This window comes from Crocodylus siamensis, unplaced genomic scaffold, assembly GCF_052110815.1.
Source record: "Crocodylus siamensis isolate JL-2025a unplaced genomic scaffold, ASM5211081v1 HiC_scaffold_261, whole genome shotgun sequence".
Lineage (NCBI taxonomy): Eukaryota > Metazoa > Chordata > Crocodylia > Crocodylidae > Crocodylus > Crocodylus siamensis.
This window is the reverse complement of record NW_028324671.1, coordinates 45,057-64,786: the sequence shown is the minus strand read 5'-3', so window position 1 is coordinate 64,786 and position 19,730 is coordinate 45,057. Positions and strand designations below refer to the sequence as shown.

Sequence of the window (19,730 nt, the reverse complement as noted above, 5' to 3'; positions counted from 1 at the left end):
GGTGGCGTGAGCAGTGCCAGGAGCGATGGGCACACTGCAGTGCTAGGGCACAGGACAGGCCGGAGGGAGCGGGGAGGTGGTGGAGAATCTCAGCGCTGGGTGTGGGGCTCGGGTCTCAGTGCGGGGGCTCGGCTCTGTCATGAGGCTCTGCACTCTCTCAGGGAGCTCAGATCTCGGTCACTCCTTGAGAGCAGAGGATGCCGGAAAGAGCTGGAGTAAAGGGACAGAGTGGAAGAGAATATCCTTGTTACCCAAAATCATTTGTTTATAGTTGTACGTATATGACTAAGCAGCATCTCCTATCGTTACTAATGCTGCGGGAGGACAAGTCGCATTGTCCCACTAGGCAGCATCCTGAATGATTCCTAAACACAGAGCAATTCCAGAGAAGGTCTCCCTTCATCTGTGGTGGAGATTTTGACCATCTGAGCCGTCCGCCTAAGGGACACCCATCCTCCACATACCAATAACATCACTTTCTCCCCTTCCCTGAGGTAAGATTTGGCAATGGTTTGCTAAGGGGAAACCATCTGGAATTTTAATTCACAAATAGAAAGGGACGGAAGACACAGTAGTAGGATAGAAAGAGGCACCAAATGGGAGGGCTTTTTGGAGGATTTTTTGAGATGCAGAAGGAGAGATACGGGCCTCTGCAGATGGTCAATGAACAGATCAATGCTTTAATGTTTTAAAAAACCCAAAAAACAAAAACAAAAACCAAAACAAACAAAAAATAACACCATTAACAAGTGTCCTTAAAATAAATAATAAAAATGTTGGTTATTCTCTGCCCACATCTCTCACTTTCTTCCTGCCCTTCCTGTGACTTGATGACATTTCCAAACGTTCATACATCTCTTGAAGGCGTTCAAAGCAGGTACTTGAACCACCTGCAGCGGCAGTCTATCTCAGAACTCCGGGGCTTGGACAGTAAAGGAGTTCTTCCTTATGTCGAGTCTGAAATGGTCATGGAACTGTTTGTGATGGTTTGAACCGGAAGGGACCTCAGGAGGTCGCATCCGTTGGTCCCCAACATGACCTGCTGAAACGTAGCTCATCACTGCTGGGTGCCACCATTTCCTGTCCATTAGGCAGATGGAAATGTCTCATCCCAACTGAGGAGAGAGGGCCCAGAGGGACAAAGGCTGACAGCAAAGGGCCCCAGAGAAACTCATGTCCTGCATCCAGCACAGTGGAGAAGAGGACCAGGCAGAGCCCATGGACCCTGCCCACAATGTGGACTCAGCAACAGAGCCCAGGACCAGCCTTTCCCCTCTTTCTGTGGCAATCAAACATCTCGCCCTGTGCCACAAACTCAGAGCCCTGTGCAGAGAGAGGAGGGCCTGTGCTGAGCACTCCCAGCCCAGGGCTACTCATATCCTCCTGGGAGTTGTATGCAAATCCCTGCCCTGGGGCTCCAGCTTAAATACAGCCTCTGTGCTGTGGAGCCTCAGTCCATGCTTAGCCCCCTCCTGTCTGCTGTGAGTCCTCTTTGTTATAGGGCAACAGCAATGAGCTCCTTAGTCCTACTCTTCTTTCTTCTCTCTTCTCTCCCATGTAGGTTGCAGCAAAGTTTGATGGGAAGCCAGGGCTCTGGGGCTTTCTCCCTGCACCTTGTTCTTCACGTACTGTCTCTTTCCTTTAGGTGTCCTCTCTGCTGTGCAGCTGGTTGAGTCTGGCCCAGGGGTGGTGAAGCCTGCAGAGACCCTCGCCCTGACCTGCGCTGTCACAGGTGACACCATCAGCAGTGGTTACAAATGGAGCTGGATCCGGCAGCCTCCAGGGAAAGCGCTTGAATGGATGGGGTACATAGTTGGAAGCAGTGGTAGCACATACTACAACCCATCCCTCCAGAGCCGCATCACCATTTCCAAGGACAACGCCAAGAACCAGTTCTCCCTGCAGCTGCGCTCCCTGACAGCCGCAGACACTGCCACGTATTACTGTGCCAGAGACACAGTGACACGGAGCAGAGCAGAGGCTGCACAAAAAGAGGAAGCCTGTTCTTCTTAGTGTAGCAAAATTAAAAAAGGCTCAGACAAGGACATTTCCACCTGAAAACCTCACACTCATGGAGGGAAACTCCCGCAGGATCAGCTGTGGCCATATGAGGGTTCCTACATTTGGACCCATAAAAGCCCAGAAAGTATAGGCCTGAGAGCATCACGAGGCATTTGACAGACAGATGTTAGCAAGCAGTACCAGTCTCAAGAAGGCTTCATCACAGAGCATTTGGGGGCACTGTCAGAATGAGTAGCCATGGCAGTGGGGGTCCTCACTCCCTTGGGCACTCGTGCAATGCCCAGCCCTGCCAGCCCAAAGGGCCATCAGCAAAATACTCCTGAATTTAAAACACACCCTCCTGCAATTCTTTCAGCAAAGCATTTCCAAAAGGCTTGAGGAGAAGTACCCAGGCTCTTCTCTCCCACTGCTGTTTTTCCTCCAGTGTGAGGACTCCTAACTACCCTTGGTTCCCATAGCACTCCTCTTCACGGCCAGCAGAGAAGACAAAGATGTGCACTTCCTCAAATCTTTCTGGGTGCTGAACATCCTCAGCAGTCACTCAGGACTTTCCTTCCTCCTTCTAGATTTCATCAGACATTTCAAACCACCTTGGGAATGCTTGCCACCTTGATCCCAAAGGTTGTTATGAAACTGGGGTGTCCAAAATCACTTTGTTATCTTGGTAGTTCACCTTTTTCCTGAACTAAATTGACTCTGTCAGGTGGAAACCCCTGCAGGGATCATTCCCACAGGGAAGCCTGGATGAGGACAGCTGCCTGCACAGACACAGCTCTGCAGCTTCTTCAATCCTGCTGCCTCCCCGGGCCCCAGCTCCTTCTGATGCCCCAGGCCCTGGGCACCTACAGGGCAGAGATAGCTTTATCCCCACACAGCACCACCCTTGCACCCAGGTGGCAATGAGGGAAGAGCCCAAACCTGGCACCAGGTAAAATAGCAGGAGGCAGGGATGTGTTCATCACAAGCCAAGCCTGACACCTGAGAGCAGGCCCAGTCCACACCTCCCATGGTAAGGGCCCAGCTGCAGTAAGAGGGGCTCTTGCATCTCCAGCACCCCCTTGGACAAGATCGCTCCAGAAACCACCCAAGACTCAGCTTTCTCAGCAGCCAGGAGGCATTAGGCACAGCTGGCACTGCCTGGAGCTGGGCCTCTCAGGCCTCTGACCTCTTGCCAAACCCAAAGTACACACCACTGTGACTGCCTGCACCCAGCAAACCAAGCCCTGACTCTCTGCTCCTCTGCAGCCCCCAGGGACAGGGCAGCTTCCCTCTGACCTCAGACACTACCCCAGGAAGCACCAGTCTGCCAAGGGTGGGGACAGGTCCCTTCAGCAAAAGGGCAATCAGGCCCCCCATGTCCTGGAGTGGGAGTTGCACAGAGGTGGGATAGGAGGGTCCATCACCTGCTTTCTGCGCTCAGCACAGCTGGTCCCCATCACAGGAAATAGCAGCAGGGGCTGGGCTAAGTCAGGGGAGATGCATATCTGGGGCAGGCTGCCATGCCAAAAATTGCTCTGTCCTGCTGCCCAGGCAGCCCGAGTGAACAAGGCACAACCCCTCAGGTCTGTGCCGTGAGTTACCAACTCCCAAGAGTTTTCCCCAGAAACTGAAGATGGGACTTAGCCTGCAACTCCTTTGTCCTGGCAGCAGCTCCACAAGGTATTTCATCCTCCCACAAGACATGCAGAGGAAGGGGAGGGCTGCACAGCTGCTGCCTGGTAATAGTTACTCATGTATCCTACCTTGTTTTTTAAGGGCCTGCTTCCAGGTGCAGCTGGGGGTGTCTGCAGGGGACATGAGAAAGCTTCAAGACTCTGCACGTCTCCTGCAAATCCTCTCAGTTTACCTTCATGGACTACTACATGGTCTGAGTCCAGCAGGCTCCTGGAAAGGGGCTGGGCTGGATGGCTGAGATAAAGGGATACTAGATCCAACTAGTGATAATCCTTGGCTGTCAAAGGGTGATTTACCATGTGCCAGGATAACTCCTAGAGCCTGCTACACCTGCATGTGAGCAACCTGAAAGCTGCAGATGTGATCAGGTATGACTGGCAGACTGAAAGGGGTCTCAACCCTTGTTAAGGCAACATAAAAGCACAGGTCAGAACCACCCTTCTAAGGTACCATAAGGGGGACAGCCACCCCCCCCGCCCACACACACACACACACACACACACACACCACAAGCCTACACAGAGGCAGGAAGGCATGAGCCTGAAGGGGAGAAAAGTTCACATTTACAAGACTCCTTTCAACTCCAGCTGCACTAGCAAAAGCTTTCCCCAATCAAAGATCTACTAACATTGCTCCAGTGCCCAGAAAATACCAGGCACATCCCTTTTGGCTATTCAGCAGAGGACAGATTACTGGAGGAAGCAGTGGATTCAGCTGCCTTCCTCACATGGAAAAACCCAGCATGGTCCCATCACTGGGCCCAGAATTATGTGAAATCACATGGTGAAATCTTTGTATCCAACCAAGGCCTGCTCTCTATGAAAGCAATGATGATATGATGCAGCCTTTGCTGGTGTCCCTGCACACCTTTCTGCCCCTAGCCCAACACCCAGCCCTGCTGCTTCCACTCCACACACACAGTCTTACCAGGCAGCACTCACGTCTCTGCAGGCTGAGGCAATCCCCACTTCCACCACTTGCTAGAAGCCCCTCAGCCCTGAGCTCACCTGCAGGACTCATGTCCTCTCAAGGGACTTAGCTTCCCCCACATTGCCGCTGTGACCAAGGACCCATCTCCCTCCAGGCCAGACTCCCGCGTGGTTCAAACACATTGTGGGGTCCAGGCGGCAGGGCAGCCACTCCTGGGTGTGAGTAACTGCTGAGCTAGGGAGACTCAGCTCCAGGAAAAGCTCAGCCCATGCAGGCACATCTGTACCTGCCCTCTGCTTTGTCCCAGGGGAGGGCAGCCCGGGATGAACCAGGGGAGCACTTCCCGCTCTGCACTTGTACAACCCTCCCTGCTTGCCCCATCCTGGCTCTCACTCATCCTCCCACACAGCACTGAGAACAAGGGCACGCGCATGCACAGCCTGGGCCTGGAGAGGGTCGCCTGAGAGCAACATGCCCAACCCCAGCTCCTGGCTTTCACACAGCCCCCAAACCTCAGACAACTGCATACCAGAAGCAAAATCCCGGATGCAGCAGATGCACACGGGGCACAACCTGCCCGGGGGACAGAGATGCAAAAACCAGTCAGCACATCTCCGCTGCCCACAACCATGAGAGCCCAGAGCTGCATGTGGCTGTCCCAGACTGTGGGATCTCCCACCCACTGCACCAGATGCCCTTATGAACCCTGCATGGGGAAGAGTAGACAAGGATTATGAGGCATGTGCACACTCATGCATGCATGTAAATACCTGTGTGCACATACACATGCACCCCATGCTCAGGGCTTCCTCACCTCCTGTCCTTCAGGAGCTCTGGCTGCCACTGGACAGCATCCAATGGCTCCTTGAGGTATGGTGGATGCTGTGGGCCATCCCGTGTGCCCACCTGTCTCCCAGCACGTACGAGCTGTGTAAGCGTTTGTTAGAAACTTTACACCAAATTCTTGAAAGCAAAACTCAAGTCACATCTATATCTTACACCACTGGGGGCTGAAAACTGCAGGGGTGGTGGCTTCAGATGAGGCCACAAAGTCTGCCAAGTCCAAGAAGATAGGTGCGGGGGGTTGGGGGGGACTGCACCTCAAGCTGCGGACAAGCAAAACTCGTGACATGGGTGACACTGTGTGTGCTAAGGTGCAGCAGGATGAAAGTTGCCCCAGCTGCAGACATAAAACCTGTCAGCTGTCGAGGAGCTTGGTGCAGGGGGGTTCTGGAGCCCTGCACCCTTAGCTGCTGACAGGCAAAACTCTTGTCATGGGTGTTTGTGCAACTGACTGTGTCTGTGCTGGCGAGGGGGAGACACTCCTGCAGGCCTGGCTGCTAAGCTACTGTATTACCAGTTACCAATCAATCATGATTCACACAGGGACCAGCTGCTAGCTACAGTTAATTGCCATCAGTTAACACCTACAAAACCAGACTAAGGAGAGGAAAGAATCAAAACAGACAATCAACTGCCTCAAGACAGATGCACTCAGTTGCAAAAGCACCCATATCACAAGTTTTCTCTGTCAGCATCGAGAGGTGCAGGCCCCAGAACCCAGATGCCCTGCACTGATCTCCTCCACAGCTGGCAGGCTTCAGGGCTGCAGCAGGGGCCACCATCCCTGCAGCTTTCACCCCGCTGTGCCTTAACACCCACAGTACCCCCCATGTCACGAGTTTTGCTTGTCTGCAGCTTGAGGTGCAGTTCTTCCCAAACTCCTGCACTGATCATCTTGAAACTTGAAAGGCTTCATGCTCTCACCAGTGGCTACCATCCCTGCAAGTTTCATCCAAATCAGACAAAAACAACAAAGTTATAGATGTTTCATTGAGTCCCCTTTATGTTCATCTCTCTGAGGCGGCTCCGAAGCTTCGGATCTGCTTTGGCCGGATCGAAGCAGAATCCCGGTCCAGAGCTCCAGATCAGATCACTGCCATCCAAAGCACTGGATCCAAAGCTGGACCAGATCACTGCTGACTCCCACAGGCCTAATGACCATTACTCTTAGTTTTTCCAAGGGTGCCCTGTTTAACAGTTGTTCACAGAGACCTACACGTATGCTGCTGATGTAGCAAAACACCATTTTGACCTGCCTCATTTTGTTTCAAGCCTGTTTCAACCATATCCATTTCAGTTTAATTTTGCTGTTTTGACCTCGAAACAGAAAGAAACAGAGTTGAAACAAAACTGGTGGTGAAATTTCACGCAGCCCTAAGAGCGTAGTTGTCAGGTGGAGGTTTGGGCTCACCTCCTCCCACCATCTAGCAGGTTGCATAGCCCAGGGCTTATCCCGGCTCAGCACTGGCAACAAAGGGCCCTCATCTGCCAGAGCCTGCTCCCAACTTTGATCCTTTGGAGGAAGTCACAGGGATGGAAAGATAAAATGGCCATGGTCTTTCTGATATAACCTGGCTTTCCTATAGTCTGCTTTATACAAATCTAACCAGAGCTGACAGGGGAGCAGGGATTGCTACATACTCTGTGCCTCTAAGTACAGCACCAGGGGAGAGATGTTCAAAAATATTTAGGTGCCAAATGCCCAGTCATTCCAGAGAGAGTCCAAGGCCTAAAAACCTCCCAAAACCTGCACCTCCCCATGCCACATTTCTTTTCCCAATGAAGCCAATGACTCCGACTCTTTGGGAATCCCACCAGGCCACTCTTGAAAACCCTTGACCCCCGCTGACTTCTCTCTAGATCTGCCCCAAAAATACCACAATTTCACAGGTGCTGGCAGGACAGGACAGGACTGTGTCAGATTTTGCGTTCCTCACTGGATAGGCTGATGGATTTTTTGGCCAAGTGACTGCAGAACCATTGGCCATCATCTTTGAAATCTCATGGCTACAGGGGAGGCCCCAGATGATTTGAAAACATAGTGCCCATATTTAAGAAAAGAAAAAAGGAGGATCCAGGGAAGTACAGACCAGTGAGCCACATTTCAGTCCCTTGAAAGATCATGGAGCAGACCCTCAAGGAATTCATTTCTAAGTACCTGGAGGATTAAAAGGTGAGTAGAAGCAGCCAGCATGGACTCATCAGGGACAAGTCATGACCAACCTGATTGCCTTCTATGATGAGGTGACTGGCTCTGTGGATGTGAGAAGATGGGTGGATGTGATGTACCTTGATATTAGCAAGGCTTTTGGTATGCTGTCCCACAACCATGTCACAAGCAAGCTAAGGAAGTATGGGCTGAAGAAAGGACAGCAAGGCAGATAGAAAACTGGCTGGAGCATCGGGCTCAGTAGTAATCAATGACTTGCTGCCTAGTAGACAGCTGGTATCAAGTGGAGTGGCCCAGGGGTTGATCCTGGGGCTGGTTTTGTTCAATGTTTTCATCAACAACCTGGAAGAGGGCATAGAGTGTACCCTCAGCAAGTTTGCAGAGGACACCGAGCTGTGGGGAGTAGTGGATACACCGGAGAGTAGAGCAAGGATTCAGAGTGACCTGAACAAATTGGAGGATTGGGCCAAAATGTATCTCATGAGGTTGAACAAGGACAAATCAAAGTCCTGCACTTAGGACAGAAAACTCAAAAATACTAATACAGGCTGAGGGCCTCACTGCCTGGACAGCAGCTCTGCCAAAAAGGACCTGGAGGTTACAGTGGACAATAAGCTGAAGATGAGCCTGGACTGTGCCCTTGTTGCCAGGACAGCTAACAGCATCCTGGGCTGCGTTGCTAGGAGTGTTGCCAGTAGGTCCAGGGAAGTGAGTCTTTCCTTGTAGTCAGCACTGGTGAGGCCACATGTGGAGTACTGTCTTCAGTTTTTGGCCGCACACCAAAGAAAGCATGTGGACAATTGGAGAGAGTGCAGGGCAGGACAACAAAAATGGTTTGGAGGCTGGGGCACATGAGTTATAAGGAGAAGCTACGGGAACTGGGCTATTTACTTTGGAGAAGAGAAGACAGATGGGATTTAATAGCAGCCTTCAAGTACCTGAACGGAATTCGAAAGAAGATGGAGCTTGACTGTTCTCAGTAGTGGCAGATGACAGTAATGGTCTCAAATAGCAGCAAGGGAATTTTAGGCTAGCTATTAGGAAGAATTTCCCTGCACCATGTCTGGATTCCCTCTCACCAGCTGGGATGTGCGCTGGGTTCACCAGGCGCCAGGTGAGACTGAGCTATCTGGGCTGGTGGAGGCACCGTCTCTAACAGTGCTCTCTAAAGCCCCCTCAGCATCAGCAGAGACACGTCCAGCAGTCAAGTGCACTAGTGCCTGACTAGGGTCCAGGATGGAGACACAGCCCAGTATTACCGTGCCAGAAATGCACACAGTGAATGAAAATCCATGGGAGCCTGCACAGAAACCAGCCCTGCAGGACCCACCTGCCTGTGCAAGAGTCAGAGGCAGCAGCTGCCAATGTCCTGCTCAGCCTGCTGGGTCAGACAAGTCAGGTCTATTAGATCCCTGCATCCCCCTGGGAAGCAAACTCCGCTCATCCCCAACAGGCATGGGAGACGAAGGGAGAAAGGAGATGATGAAAGCAACAGGCCTGTGTGCTTCAGCCTCTGCAGACTGCTTTATAATAGGTACAGTTCCCCTCCAGCCTCCCTTGGAGCAACTGCCATGGAAGTTTTGCCCCAGGCCTTCTTCTATCCCAGACATCAGACAAGTTCACATCCACATGCAGGGAGGCAGACGGGCACACGGGATCACACACAAGAAGGAACCCCAGAACCTGATCTATTCTTGGTGCCTGAAAACCTTTTGCAGCCTGAGCCATCTCCACCTCCTGCTGAGCTCCCTCCCCTGCCTCAGGGGGATGAGTCTCCTGCACACAGACTCTGAGCAGTGCTGGCAGGACTCAAATGCTCTCAGTTCTTATCCCCAAAAGGGAAAGCACATACAAATCCCTGCCAGGGGCTCCACAATGCTGTTGCTTAGAGGAGACAGGTCCCTTCAGCAAAGTGCAAGGAAATAAGGCCCCAGAGCCTGGTGTGGAAGGTACCAGACACAGGGGATGGGAGGGTCCAGCCACTCTCTGTGTACAGCACAACTGATCCCCTTCCCTGGGGAAAGCAGCAGGGTGGTATAAGGCAGGGGACATGCAAATCAGAAACAGGCTGCCCGGTATAAATCACTCTGTCCTCCTGCCCAGGCAGCACCTGCACACACAACCAACACCCCTCAGGTCCAGGCACTGACCACCAACACACAAGAGCTTCCCCCAGCACCAGGGAAGATGGGACTTGGGATCCACCTGCTTGTCCTGGCTGCAGCTCTGCAAGGTATTTCACCTTCCCACAGGTAGAGGAGGGGAGCGCTGCACTGATCCTGCCCTGACAGTAGTTACTCTTGGATCCTACCTTGCTTTTCAGGTGCCTGGTCCCAGGTGCAGCTGGTGGAGTCTGGAGGAGACGTGAGGAAACCTGGAGATTCTGTGCACCTCTCCTGCAAGGCATCTGGGTTTGCCTTCAGTATCTACATGCACTGGGTCTGCCAGGCTCCTGGGAAGGGGCTGGACTGGGTGGCTGCAATTAACAGTGATGGATCCAGCCAGTGGTACTCCCCGGCTGTTCAGGGGCGATTTACCATCTCCAGAGACAACTCCCAGAACATGCTGTACCTGCAGATGAGCGGCCTGAAACCTGAAGACACGGCCCTATATTACTGTGTCAAAGACACGCAGTGACTCAAACCCTATTCATGGCAACACAAAATCCCAGCTCAGATCCTCCCTTCTAAAATGCCAGGATTGGGCAGCTGCCCTGCACAGCACAGGCCTGCACAGAGGCAGGAGGAGAGACAGGGGAATGGGGACAACAATGTGATCAGGATGGGCCCAGCAGAGGAGACACACCTTTACCCTATCTCTTTAGGTAACCTGAGCTGGCTGCATTCCTGAGGGAGGGGGGAACCTGCTCCCTCTGCTTACGTGACTGGTATTACCTATCTGGGGGAGAGGCGTCTACCTGGTGGGCTAGATTCTGCCCGGCAACTAGTGATGTGTTTCATATTGGTTGGCCAACAGGTGCTGGCCTCCATTGGGCCAGGTGAACGAGGTCACAGGGACTATGTAAGTTAAGACTGCTCAGGAGGAGGGGCATCAGCCATGCCGGGGGCCCAGACTTAGAGAGGAGCTTTACCATCTCAAACTGGTTCTCTCCCCCATAGCTCATGAGCGAGGAACAGCCTGCCTCCAGAGGGGATCTCCAATAGCCTCAGGATACTGCTTGTGAGTAAGCTACTTGAGATCTGGTTAGATATCTAGCTGGCAGTAACTCAGATGCGTGATCAAAAGGCTACCTCAGCCAGACTGTTTTGCTCTATGGGATTTCTATGATATTGCTCTATCTTGTACCCTATTTTCACCCTACCCCTTGAATCAATAAAGTTCTCCTTTGTGACCAGTGTAGGAGACTTATTGAAGGGTGGGTCTAAATTATGCCTAAAGAGGCCCCTTAGGTCTGCGGACTAAGAGAGACTTCCCTTTTTGACCCCCCGACTTGGGGAAGTGCCCCAAGTACCTGTCCTGGGTTGAGTACCCATAGGACTATTAGGCCTGTGTTTCCCTGAGGACATAGGGCCAAGAGAGTCCCTTCTCAGGGCGGTGGCAGCACACGTTACCCTCGGACTCTGTGGTGGGCCTCAAAAGCAGGTCTGCCAGGGCTTAGGCGCCCTGGAGAGACACGTGGAGTGTGGAAGGTGGACGGGTGTAATGAGGAGGGAGGCTCCATGCAGTAGCTCCCCCTACCGGCTTGCCACAGCTTGTGCAACTGCTGTCTCTCATCAGACACCAGGATTGAAGATCCCACATCACGTGTCACCACAGAGCTGGAGGTTATAATTGACCACGATAGAAACATGAGCTGGCAATGGGATGCTGTATCCAGAAGGGCCAACACTACCCTGGCATGCACCAATTGATGCTTCTCCAATAAAACCATTGCAAATAAGTGATTCTCTTGTTCTGCTTGGCTCTTCTCAGCATTGGTGAGACCACAGCTGGAGTACTGTGTCCAGTTCTGGGCTCTGCACCTTAACAAAGTTGTGGTAAAGCTTGAGAGAGTCCAGAGAAGGGCTACCCATATGATCAGAGACTTGCATGGCAAGCCATATGAGGAAAGGCTGAGGGACCTGGGACTCCTCAGCCTGAAAAAGAGAAGGCTGAGCTGGGACTTGGTAGCAGCTTACCGCTACATCAGAAGCATACATCAAGAGCTCAGTGAACAGCTGTTCACCAGGGCACCCTTGGGGAAAGCTAAGAGTAAAGGTCACAAACTCCTGGAAGATCATTTCAGGCTCATTTCAGGTTCAACATTAGGAAAAACTACTTCACAACTAAGGTATCTAGACTGTAACCATTACTCCTAGTTTTCCCTAGATGCAACACCCTGAACTTGTCTGTGTTGATTTCCATCCTTTTCTCATCCGCTCACCTCAGTAAAATGTCTAGATCTAGCTGGATTCTGTCCCTCCTCTCCAGTGTGCCTCTGGCAGAAAGCCACTTTGGGTTCTCCACAAATTCTCTGCCCTGTGACAATGAGATTGAGATGGGCCATCACAGAGGAGTCACACCTCATCCTTTCTCTTTAGGTTACTTGAGCTGGCTGCATTCCTGAGGGAGGGGGGAAACCTTGTCCCTCTGCCTATGGGGCTGGCATCAGTTACCTGGGTGAGGGGTTTCTACCTGGTGGGCTGGAGTCTGCCTGGTAACTGGTGATGTATTTCAAATTGGTTCGTGGCCAGCTAACTGGAGCTGACCTCCACTGGACCAGGTGAATGAGGTCACAGGGACTATATAAGTTTGAACTGCCCAGGAGGTGGGGCAGCAGCCATGCCGGGGACACAGAGGAGCATGACCATCTGAAACTGGCTCTTTCTCCCCCAAACTCATGAGCAAGAAACTGCCTGCCTCCAGAGGGGAAACTTCACCAGCCTCTGGAAGACGCTTGTGAGTAAGCTACTCGAGATCAGATTAGATATCTAGCTGGCAGTAACTCAGATGTGTGATCAAAAGGCTACCTCAGCCACATGGTTTGCTCTTTAGGAATTCTAAGACATTGCTCAATCTTGTACCCTGTTTTCACGCTACCCCTGTAACCAATAAAGTCTTCCTTTGTGACTGGTGTGGGAGACTTATTGATGGGTGGGTCTAAATTATGCCTAAGAGACCCTTTAGGTCTGCGGACTAAGGGGAGACTATACATTTTGCCCCCAGACTTGGGGAAGTGCCCCAAGTGCCTGTACTGGGTTGAGTACCCATAGGAATTTAGGCCTGTGTTTCCCCAAGGACACAGGGCCGAGAGTGAGTCCATTTTTGGAGTGGTGGCAGCTACGTTACCTCCGGGCTAGCAAGTGTGCTTCGGGAAGGGGGTCAGCCAGACATAAGTTGCCCCTAAGGAGGCACTCAGAGCCTGGAAGGTGGTCGGGCGCAGGGAGGTGGGCCGCTCAATGGGGGAGCGCCCCCTACAGGCCCACCACAGGCATCCATTCCCCACCAACAGCCCTTTTGTTTCACAACACCCTTGAAGATCTGCATGCCAGAAATCACTCCATTGCTTCTGCTCTACCAGGAAACAAGGGGAAGAGGCCACAGCAATTAGCATCTAGGTCTGAGCATCAGTAACCAGCCAAGGAGGTTGCAACAGGTGAAGAGAACTCCAGTGTCCCCTGCACAGCTTGCCTGTGAGAAGTATTTTCATGTCCCGAGTGCTAGATTTTACCCCCTCACATCGGCATCCATAGCCCTGAGCTTCTACCTTCTCATGCCCTACTACTAGACACCTGCACACAATATTTGGCCAGCCTGACTCACACCCCTCTCCCACTGAAGTCACCTGGCTCCTGTGCTCTCTTGAACCACCCACTGCTACAGCCTCCTGTCTGCACCCCATGGGGCTTGAGACATTTATGGGGTAATGTCAGTACTGAGGAGCATCATTTAAATGCTTTAGTAGTGACCACATGCAAATGAGGCAGCGTAACTCCCTAATAAAGGAGAGGCTGACCCTCATGGGAAAGCTGCCAGCAGCACAGACACTCCTGTGTCTGGCAGCCCCCACGGGCATTGATGGGAAGTAGCATGGAAGGCTTCAGTGTGCTCTTCTGCCTGGCAGCTTGCTCAGGTGAGTGCAGAAGAGGCAGGCCCCTGGTTAGGCAGGACCTGGGGCAGAGGAGGGAAGAAGGGTGGAGGCTCCAAACAGGGATGCAGGAATACTGGACTTTCATTCCCACCCTGGAGGCTCAGCAATGCCACTGCCAGGGTCTGGGAGGGCTGTGATTTCATAGACCTTAGCAAAAATGAGAATCTGGGACTGAGACTGTGAGGCTTGATTTTTTTGAAGGGGAATAAGGATATCAGTCCATCCACATGGACAGGGTGGCAGTGGGAATAAAACAGTTAATAGATACGAGTAGTTGAAATATTTCTATGTGGGGAAACAAAGGGCAGACCTAGACACAACTAGGAAAGGGTTTTTAAAAGGTAGTGATGAACCTGACTTAATTTCTTCCATTCCCCTTGCTCTGCAGGAGGCAGTTCCCAGATCCAGCTGACACAGTCCAGAGCAGAGGTAAAGAAGCCTGGAGAGCTGGTGAAGCTGAGCTGTAAAGCCTCAGGCTACACATTTCCTGATTATAGCATGAACTGGGGAAGTGGGCGGATCAGAATAGGATGCAATTTAACAGGATAAATGCACGGTGCTGCATCTGGGGAGAAAGACTCTCCAACACACCTATAGACTGGGGCTCCCACTCTGAGCAACACAGCAGCAGAAAGAGATCTCAGAGTCCTGGTTGATGCAAAAACGAACATAAGGCGCCGGTGTGACGAGGTGATAAGCAAGGCTAGCCGAACTCGTTTTGCATCAGCAGGTGTATCACAAGCAGGTCTGGGGATCCCCTCTATGCAGCACTGGTGAGGCCACAGATGAAGTACTGCATCCAGTATTGGGTGCCAGATTTCAAGAGGGATGTGGATGCCTTTGAGAGGGTACAGAGGAGGGCTACTCGTATGGTTGAGGGTCTGCAACTAAGACCCGATGAAGACAGACTCTTCAGCCTGCGCAAGGAAAGAGGCGATCTTACGGCTCTCTACAAACTCATTGTTGGGGCTCAGCAAGGAATAAAGGACACTGTTTACCAGGGCACCCCTTGGGGTTACCAGAAATAATGGCCACAAACTGAAGGTGAATAGATTTAGATTGGACATAAGGAAGAAATTCTTTATGGTACGGGTTGCCAAAATATGGGATGGGCTTCCAAGGGAGGTGGTGCTTTCCCCTGCCTTGGAGGTGTTCAAGAAGAGACAATACAGGCATGTGCCTGGGGTTACTTAACCCCAGTGCTCTTTCTTGCCTGGAGCAGGGGGTCGGACCGAATGATCGACCAGGTCCCTTCCAAGCCTAGAAATCTAGGAAACCTATGACCAGCCTGAGGTCAGACTGGCAGGCTGGGACACAGCTATAGACTGCGCTTTTGCTTCCTGGCGCCCAGTTTAGCACCTTATCTGCTCCATCAGCTCTCCAGGGGCTGGAGCACCCCCCACCTCCAACAACAGATATCCTTGCACAGCCCTGGCTTCTAACAAAAAGGGGTGATGAGATGGCCACCGCTCCTCAGAGATCATGTCCAGTCTGATCTAAGCGGGTCCTGGGGCCTAGTCCTGGGGCCAGGGAGGGACATGGCTACTTGATGGTACTGCATGACCCCCCTCCCTGATAACTCACTGCCTCCTGCTCTGACATGACCCATGGGCTATATCTCCAGACACAAAGCAAATTCACAGCATTTAACCCTCACACCCTGGGATTCCTTCCACCTGAAATAAAAAGCATCCAGTTTCATTAGATATTTGTATTTAGGTGGTATCACTCCCTCAGATGATGTGAAACAAGTTGTCACTTGTACCAAAGGTCAGGGACCCCCTGAATAAAGTAAAGCACCCCTAAGCTGCTGGGGCTCATTGGACTCATTGCACATTGAAGTAGCATGGACCCGTCCTTCACTGAGAAACTGGATTTTTCCCTAGGAGATGTTTCTCTATCCCGGAGTCCTGCCATTTCCCTGGGAAAAAAGGTAAGTCCCAGACCATGGGAGGTTTTGCCTTGATAAAATCCAGCCAGAGACACAATCTACAACTCCTCCAGATCTTTATCTGTTACCCCACATCCTAGATTACTGTACCATTTGTCTGGCACAGTAACAAAGCCGACTCCCCATTTCCAGGTTTCCCCTTGGCTCTCAAAACCCCGGGAGGCAACAGCCAAATCTACTTTGTGTGAGATCTGTGAAAGGCTCTTATAAAAGAAGCACATGAAAATGTTGTTGCCCAATTTCCTGCTTAACGCATGCAAAGTTCTTCCTTAAACACCAGCCCGGGCTCTGTGCACCTCAGTGTCCCCCCAGAGCTGCCACCTCCTGTCTGCTGGGGACACCAGGCATCAGCCACAATGACCATGACACCAGCACTGGCTTTGCTCATCCTTCTGGCAGTTCCACTAGGTAAGTGTCTCCTATGCTAGGAGATGGTGGTGAGCGTCAATCAACAAAAGTCTTTATGGAGCAGTGCACCCAGCATGTCAGGACTCTGTACATAGGACACCTTTGTGCTAGGCACTCTCTTCCAACATCTGATCTTAACTGGGCATGCTCTCAAATAAGAGCTCATCTCAGGCTCAACACATCACCACTTCAGCCAGGAAGCCAAACAGGTGAGGCTAAGTAACAATGCCGTTGACTTAGACCCAACTTTGTCTCCAACACTGGCTGGACACAGCTGGACATGGGAACTGGACCGGGCTTTCCCAAGGGCAGATCCTGACCAAGGCCTCCCCTTGTCCCCGGAGAAACGCATTGTGTATGGACGGCTCCCAAGGGCTGCAACAGGAAATAAAACTCTCTCCAGTGCTAGTGGAGACACTGGGAGACTCAGAGGATGAGGAGGTACCAGAGTTAGATCTCATGCAGATTCCACCTCACACAAGGAGAGGAGATCCTCCTTCGTCCTGCAGCCTCAGTCTCCATGCAGCACCAGCCTTGCTCCCTCCTGCCTGCTGGGGAGTCTCCCCCATCCCAGGAAATAGGGGCACAAATACTTGGGCTTCTTCTGCTCCTGGGTTTTGCCCCCACCTATGGCTCCTGGGGCCGGAGCCATGGATTGGCACAATAGGTCATGATCCCCTTTCTCTCTGTCCCTTTCTACATGAGTCTTTTCTGAAATCCAGCTCATTGAGTGCAGCCCAGGGCTGCTCCCTGACACCTGCAGACACCACCCCATTATTACTGTGCCAGGAGAGAGATAGTGGCACAGAGCAGGGAAGGGTGTACACCCAAAAGGGGAAGCAGGCTGAGCACTGCTCCCTTGGGCCCATCCCAGCCTCCTGCCCTGCACTGACTCCCTGCTCAGCAGCAACCAAGTGCAGGAGCTGAGCCCAGTCCAGGCCCCAACCCCCAGAGCCCTGCTTGCCCCACCTGCACTGCCCAGAGCCCCCTCCTGGGTGACTTCCATGAGGACAGCTCCCATTTGTCCAACCCATGTGGGGAAGAGCTGGGAGGGGGGAGTCTCCCAGAGACAGCACCCACAAGCTTGCACACACAGAAGGCAGAGCACTGCACGCTGATGGTAACTTCCTCCATACCATGAACAGCGCCCGGGACAGCTCCTACACACCCACTGTGCACTGAGCTCAGGGCTGCTGCAAAAGCCACCAGCCCAGACACACAAAGGCAGCTGCTTTGGGGTACAGCTTCCCCCAGAGCTCCTCCCTCGACACTACAGCTCCACTGAGAAGAGCGCAAGTGACCCACCACATCCCCAACACCTGCCTGTGCCCACCACAGATATTGCACCAGAGACTAGTCAGGAACCAGACTCAACACATTGCAGCGACCAACTGGAAAGTGGAAAGAAATCTCCTCTCCCATTCCTTGTAGCTGTCATCCATTCTCCCACCCAGCACCAAGAACAAGGGGTAGCAACACCCACCACCTGTGCTAGAGAGAGCAGCGAGCTGCTGGGAAGAGATGGCCTCCACCTCTCTCCACTGGGGAGGAGGCCGCTTGCTCCAGGACCTTGGTTGTCATGGGGGACTTCAATTACCCGGACATCTCCTGGGAAGATCACTCAGCTAAATCTGAGTGGGCGCAAAGCTTTCTCTCATGCGTGGATGACCTCTACCTGACTCAAGAAGTCTATGGGCCAACGAGAGGCAAAGCGCTGCTTGACCTGGTATTGGCTACGGGGGACGACCTAATTGGCGACCTAGTGATTGATGGGAAGTTGGGTGACAGTGACCATGAGCTGATCACCTTCACCATCCACCGTAAAGCTGGCAAGTCAGTCAGCAACACAGAAGTCCTTGACTTCAGAAAAGCCGACTTTGACAAGCTCAAGAGGCTAGTTGGTCAGGCCCTCAGGGACCATGACCCCAGGGAGATGGGAGTTCAAGAAGAGTGGTTGCTTCTCAAGGAAGCGATCCTCAGTGCACAAGCCAAATCTATTCCAACATGGAGGAAAGGCAGCAAGAAGGCACAGCAGCCCCCCTGGCTTTCCAGAGACCTAGCGGACATTCTGCGGCTAAAAAGGAAAGCCTACAAAGGATGGACGATGGGATTCACCTCCAAGCAGGATTACTCCGCACTGGTCCGGTCCTGCAGGGAGCAAACCAGGAAAGCCAAGGCTGCAACAGAACTCCAACTAGCTTCAAGCATCAAGGACAACAAAAAGTCCTTTTTCAGATACGTGGGGAGCCGGAGGAAAAGCAAGGGCTATGCTGGACCCCTGCTAAACCAGATGGGGCAACTGACAACTGACGCCCAGGAAAAAGCTAACCTATTAAATAGGTACTTTGCGTCAGTCTTTCATCAGTCACACGGGATGCCCATGCCTGCTATGGGACAGGGAAATTGGGGTGAGGGGGATCCCCTACCCTCCATCAATGCTGACCTTGGGAAGGAACACCTTGAGAAGCTGGATAACTTCAAGTCAGCCGGCCCTGACAATCTGCACCCCAGGGTACTCAAGGAGCTGGCAAGCGTCATAGCCCAGCCCCTGGCATGGATCTTTGAAAACTCCTGGCACTCTGGCGTAGTACCGGAAGACTGGAAGAAGGCCAATGTGGTGCCGATCTTCAAGAAAGGGAGGAGAGTGGATCCGGCTAACTACAGGCCCATTAGCCTGACTTCTATCCTGGGGTAGATCTTAGAAAAGTTTATTAAGGAGGCCATCCTTGAGGGACTGGCCCAGGCTAACATTCTAAGGGATAGCCAGCACAGGTTTGTTGCGGGTAGGTCTTGTTTGACCAATCTCATTTCCTTCTATGACCAGGTGACCTATCACCTGGACAAGGGAGAAGAGATTGATGTCATATATCTTGACTTCAAAAAAGCTTTTGATCTGGTATCCCATGATCACCTCTTGGCCAAACTGCCCAGTTGTGGCCTTGGCTCCACCACGATCCGCTGGCTGGGAAATTGGCTTCGTGGTCGGACCCAGAGGGTTGTGATTGATGACAGTCACTCATCATGGTGCCCTTTGACCAGTGGGGTCCCTCAAGGCTGTGTCCTGGGACCCATACTGTTCAACATCTTCATTAACGATGTGGACATTGGAGTCAGGAGTGGACTGGCCAAGTTCGTCGATGACACCAAACTTTGGGGCAAAGCATCCACGCCAGAAGATAGGCGGGTGATCCAGGCTGACCTGGACAAGCTCAGCAAATGGGCAGATGAGAACCTGATGGTGTTTAACACCAAAAAATGCAAGATTCTCCACCTTGGGAGGAAAAACCTGCAGCTTCCTTATAGGCTCGGCAGTGCTACTTTGGATAGCACTAGAGAAGAAAAAGACTTGGGGGTCATCATTGACCACAAGATGAACATGAGCCTGCAATTCAATGCTGCGGCTAGTAAAGCGACCAAAATGCTGGCGTGCATCCATAGATGCTTCTCGAGCAAATCCCGGGACGTCATTCTCCCCTTGTACTCGGCCTTGGTGAGGCCGCAGCTGGAGTACTGCGTCCAGTTTTGGGCTCCACAATTCAAAAAGGATGTGGAGGGAGAGAAACATGCTCAGACCAGAAAAAGGGCCCTTTGTGCTAGAAACTGTGTCTAAATTGTTTCCCAAGTGTGCTTTTGGTTGCAAT

The 19,730-nt window shown here is 52.2% G+C and overlaps 1 gene segment (V, D, J or C); it reads left to right on the top strand.

Annotated features, from left to right (window-relative positions):
* Positions 1-8,698: 8,698 nt before the first annotated feature.
* LOC149851757 (Ig heavy chain V region C3-like) overlaps positions 8,699-19,730 on the top strand; it is a gene marked incomplete at its 3' end in the record, with an annotated part of 53,676 nt that continues 42,644 nt past the window's right edge. The window contains 3 exon segments of the V gene segment in view: positions 8,699-8,753; positions 9,963-10,127; positions 13,677-13,682. Coding sequence covers positions 8,699-8,753; positions 9,963-10,127; positions 13,677-13,682 — 226 coding nt within the window.